The following is a 5,095-nucleotide window of genomic DNA, read 5'->3' as shown; positions in this document are numbered from 1 at the left end:
GGCAGGCAGATTGTAGATCTCCATTTCCTTGGAGCCGGTTACTGGAGCTTTATTAGTTCTTTCGGTCGTGCCATGTTTCTCTGATTCTCTGTGATTCGTGTGGCCCTGTGTTGGTGTCTGTGCGTTTGAAGGAGCAAACTCCTCTTCCAGTCTTGAAAGACTGTTTTTGGCATGTAAGAACTTTCTACAACTTCCCCAGCCTACTAGGACTACCACCAGAATCACAGTTGTGCTGGATTGGAACCGGTTTTGAGGCTGTTGCTGGGTCTGCCATGGGGTCTGTGATTGACATGCTTGTTATCAGGGACTCAGGTGGGCATGGATTCTGTCTGGTCCCTGGGTGGGTGGGACTGCCTCTACTACCTTGTTCAGTAGGGAGGTGCTGGGACAGGGGTCTGCTTCAGGGTCCAAGGTCAGGTCCTCAGTCAGTGAGCCTATTACCAGGTGCGAGATAGGTGTGGCTCCCACCCGGTCCCTGGGAGGGCCGCTGCCTGGTCACAGGATGAGTCACTGGGTGGGCGAGACTGGCCCTGGACGGTGGCCGAGAGGGACTGGAACGAAGCCCCAGGGCTATTTCAGTTTCAACAGCCAAGATTGAGGTTTGTAGCCCTGCTTCCACAGGCACGGATGAGTGTGTCTCCTGCCAGGTCCCTGGCTGGGCTGCGCTGCTCCCTGACCGTGGCTGGAAGGGCTGGGGCCAAGTCTAGAGCCCTTTCTGTATCTCCCAAGGTACAGATGTGTCTCCTGCCAGGTCCCTGTGCTGGCAAGACTGCTCAAAATCTGTGGCTGGAAGGAGCAGGAACTCAGTCTAAGGCCTTTCAGGATCTCCGGGGGCACAGATGGGAGTGCCTTCTGCTGGGTCCCTGTGCCAGCGGGACTGTCTGGGGCCTGTGGGTGGGATGAGCTAGACCCCGTTTCAGGGCACTTTCAGAATCTACAGTTTGAGCTAGCTTGGCGGGCTTACGTCCAGGGGCTCCTAGGCAGCGGCTGAGAGGGGCTGGAGGCTGTTCACAAGCCATTTCAGCACTCACTGACTTCTCTATGCCTGTTAACCTGATGCCTGGGGGAGCATGACATATGGTCATGCATATGGGTCCCTGGGCACATGGTGCTGGGGAGAGGACCAAGCTAAATGGGGCTGTAGCCAAGTCCTCAGGGGTATGGAGCTGTTTCTGGGTCTATAGTTGGGACCATGATAGGTGAGTCAACCACCTGGGTGCGGGCCTCCTTCTCAAATGGTTCTCCTGGGTCTTGGGCTGCACTGGACTTCACAGTCTCCTAGCTGGATCTCAAAGCTGCCACAAAGGCATTTTTGCCCATGGATGGATGCCAAATAATTAGGCAGAGGGACATCTTATTCAGCCACCTTTCTGATGTCACTTAGGATGTTATTTTTCAAAGGTGTTTAAAAACCATGCTTACGTTTAACCTTGTGTTATTTTACAATGATGAAAAATTGGAAGCACACATTCAACAACAGATGATTGGCTAAGTAAATTACAGTGCTTTGTAAATAGTTTAGAATATTATATAGCCATTAACAATGACACTGAAGAATATTCACTGATCTGGGAAAATGTTTAAATGTTTATAATAAAATGCTACATAAAAATCCTGATAGAAGATACTACGCAATTTACACACACACACACACACACACACACACACATAGAGAGGGAGGGAGAAAGTAAATGAAGGCATATGCAGAGGAATGTTATTTTGAGATGATAATTGAATCTTATCCCTATGGATAAAATTTAATTGAATTTTTACCCGCAAAGGTCTACTTCCTTGTTCAATGTGGGCCCTTCCAATACCATGCCCCAAGTTTTCAAATTCACCCTCCCTCCTCCAAAACCTTTATCCTCCAATTCACTAAGCAGTAATTCATACTAAGTGTGAATGACTCTTAACTCTTAATTCCCCCAGTATATTTGTATGTATGTACATATTTTAAAAATAAAGTCTTGAGATTTTAAACATGTTGGTGATATTTGTAGAATTTCGGGCACAGAGATGGGTGATTTAAAGAACAAGGCAGGGAGAATAAATTTGAAGTGGAGGAATGCATCTCTTGTTCACAAAAATAACTTCTATTGCCCTAGAGCAACTCTGACTCCAGGGAGGGCTGTGTTCTTACTAGAAAATCAGATGTTCTTGCAGGCTTTCTCACATGCTTCTTTCCTCAAAAAGTTGTTGCCATTGCCATTACAACCTCCATAATAAAAAACCTCACATTCATAAGTTCTCCAGTTGTAAAATCAGCACAGGATCCAGCCTCGACAAAGGCCATTCTCCAAACGAAGTTTGCATACATTTGCAGAGACAGCTTTGCCTAAAGAGACAAAGTGGTTTGAGAGAGGCCCCATCACCTTCCGCTTGTTAGTCCCATATGCTAGGGGGCTGGGACCTGACCACAAATGCGAGGCTGTCCATAATATTAGCTGAGCTGTGTATTTCTTCCCATCCAGCCCACCTGGCCCACCCAGCCAGGGCCTTCTCCATCTGCACAGAAGTTGAGATTTTCACTCCTGGGAGTAACCTGATGTGGTGAAAACCCGAGACTTGAGACTCCAATTCAAGTGGATACAAATCCTCGCCCTGCCACATACTACTGTGTGATGTTGTATCAACTTAACTTCTCCAAATTCCCATCTTTTCATATGCAAAATTAGGGAGCTGAACTCCACCATCTCTGAGCACAATTCCAGATCTGATTGTCTAGGATTTGATGAGTAAGGTCTCTCAGGCTTCCACCCCCCACAACCCCCCCACCCCCGTCTCACTGTCATTCTGGAGTAGATGTCCGATAGTGAGAAGGGAACTGACTTCAATCTGAGAGCAGGGTTGAAACGACTCCATCATTTTCTAGCTGTGTGAGCCTGGACAAGTCACCTATATCTTTGGCACTCAGTTTCCCTCACTGTAAATGGGCAAGTCATATGCACATTTTAGGCTTACTGAAGGGTGAGAGGTAACCAATGAAAAGCCTGATAAATAGAAAATCATCAATAAACAGGAGCTGCTCTCAATCACTCTTTCCCTTCCTTCACCAAGAAGACTGAGAACAGGGATCTCATCATACTCTTTTCCGCAGTCTACATACCTAACACAGGCCTGGCTCTGAGTTCTCAGTAAATATTTGTTAATGGGGAAAAAAATGCCATGAGATCCTCTGAGGCAGGATTACAAGTTTCTTGAACTCTCCTTTTATGTTCCTGTTATGTGAATAGCTTTATCCTTGCAATTACTCTTCAAAGTAGATATTAGGACTTCCAACTTTACATGAAGAAACTAAGGTCAGAGAAGTGAAATGCCTTTCCTAATGTCATGCTAGAAGGTGTTGGGTCAAGACTTTCTTTGTGCTGCTGGGCCCCTGGCCCTATTCCCAGGCTATTTTTGGAGCTCCCATGTTCCATACCAACCTTGTCTTAATTCTGATCGAAGCTCTTGGCAGAGGTGAAGAGAAGGAGAAGTGAGGGAGAGACCCAGAGCTGCATGGTGCCACCCAGCAAGTGGCCCAGCCTGGGGTTGGCATTTTAGGGAGAAATGGGACCAAGGAGGAGGAGCCTGATCCCACATCCAGCTCTTTCATCCCTAACTTCTGCTGTTCATGAGGCTGATCCACCCTTGGAACAGAATGTCCATCCAAAGCACAGCTCTGTCTTTCTCCTTTGGCCTTATCTGATCTGAATTTATCAAAGGCCACTTTACTACACTTCATGGTGTGAGCCCCTTAAACAATAATAAAACAGCAGCTACCATTTGTTGAGTGCCTCTACCTTTCCAAGCACCATTTAAAATACTCTTCATTCATTACCTCACTTGAATCCACACAGGATCCCTGCAAGGCTTAGAACACCCATTTTGTAAGTGAGGAGAGTTTAAGCTACTTTGACCATTATCACATGGATAGTGAATTTCAGAACCAGGACTGGGACCCTTGTCTGTTCAGCTCCAATAAACTTGTATCACTCATTCATTCAACAAACACTTACCAAGTTCCCACAGCATGCCAGGCATAGTCTTAGATGCTGCCTCCCCGGCATCTGGGGGCTCCCAAAGAATTGTGGGAACAACACACACATTACTGTGTAGAAGGAGGACCCAACTTTTTTTGGTTTAGAGAATCATTCTGTCTAGAGAATCACCCCAATCACCAGGGTCCAGCACATTCCCCACCGACCTGCTTTCTCGGATCCTCCAGAGATCTGATCTTTTGGAAGACAAAGCCAGTATGCTTTGGTGGGATTTTAGTGAGCCTCAGATTCAAAGTCTGAGGTTGTACTTTTGAGTCCAGGTGTTCCTGATGTGGGCAAGTCATTTAACCTCTCTGAGCCTCAGTTTTCTCATCTATAAATTGAGATTAATTATGCTGGTTTAGCATATTTCCCAGAGCTAGTGCAAGTATTCAATGAATAAACAAATGCTTCATACATTGGAAATGTGCAACAGGCATATGCCACTTGCAGGGGTGTGTGTGGGGGGGGCATGATGCCTTTTTGGAAACAGGAGTGTTAACTGGACCAGCACCACATTTGGTCTCTACACAAATGTGTTACCCATCTTTGCACATTAGTGGTAGCTCTTCCTTCTTTTTAAATTCCCTGCAGCCACGATCCTCATTCCTTGGCCACTGCTTCTCCCAACTACAGTTCACACAATGGTTGGTCAACCCTCTCATCACCTGCAGATTTTCACTTTATTTCCTTGAAGGCTCCTCCGAAGCCTGCATTTCCAGATCCCTGTGGGTACATCTCCTTTTGCACTTTGGTGGGTCTACCAGCATTATTCCTGGTATTCTTTCCTTAGCTCTCTTAGGAGGTCAAATCAATTCATCAGAAACCAGAATAAGCAGAAGGAGGCTCCCAGGAAGCACAGACTGACATTTGCCATTCAGGCAGAAGAAAGGCAGTATTGCCTATGGGTGCCCTTGGCTGAGAGCTTTGCTACAGTGCTCTCTCTTCTAGAGTGAGAACTGGCCTTTTAATACGTAATTCAGAAAAGCAGTTTTCGGGAATTCCCTGGTGGTCCAGTGGTTAGGACCCTGTGCTTTCACTGCCATGGGCCCGGGTTCGATCCCTGGTCAGGAACA

At 46.6% G+C, this 5,095-nt stretch overlaps 1 protein-coding gene across 1 annotated transcript; it reads right to left on the bottom strand.

Moving 5' to 3' along the window:
- Nucleotides 1-1,813: 1,813 nt before the first annotated feature.
- LOC114893934 (kunitz-type protease inhibitor 3-like) lies at nt 1,814-3,765 on the bottom strand. The gene is given in 3 exon segments (XM_029219925.1): nt 1,814-2,260; nt 3,426-3,458; nt 3,461-3,765. Coding segments are annotated over 3 exon segments (186 nt in total). The 5' UTR covers nt 3,501-3,765; the 3' UTR covers nt 1,814-2,147.
- Nucleotides 3,766-5,095: the final 1,330 nt, after the last annotated feature.

This window comes from Monodon monoceros, unplaced genomic scaffold (genome assembly GCF_005190385.1).
Source record: "Monodon monoceros isolate NGI ecotype Baffin Bay Population unplaced genomic scaffold, NGI_Narwhal_1 Super_Scaffold_13, whole genome shotgun sequence".
In the NCBI taxonomy this organism is placed as follows: Eukaryota; Metazoa; Chordata; class Mammalia; order Artiodactyla; family Monodontidae; genus Monodon; species Monodon monoceros.
The sequence above is the reverse complement of the archived record's forward strand: the minus strand, read 5'-3'. Positions and strand labels throughout refer to the sequence as shown.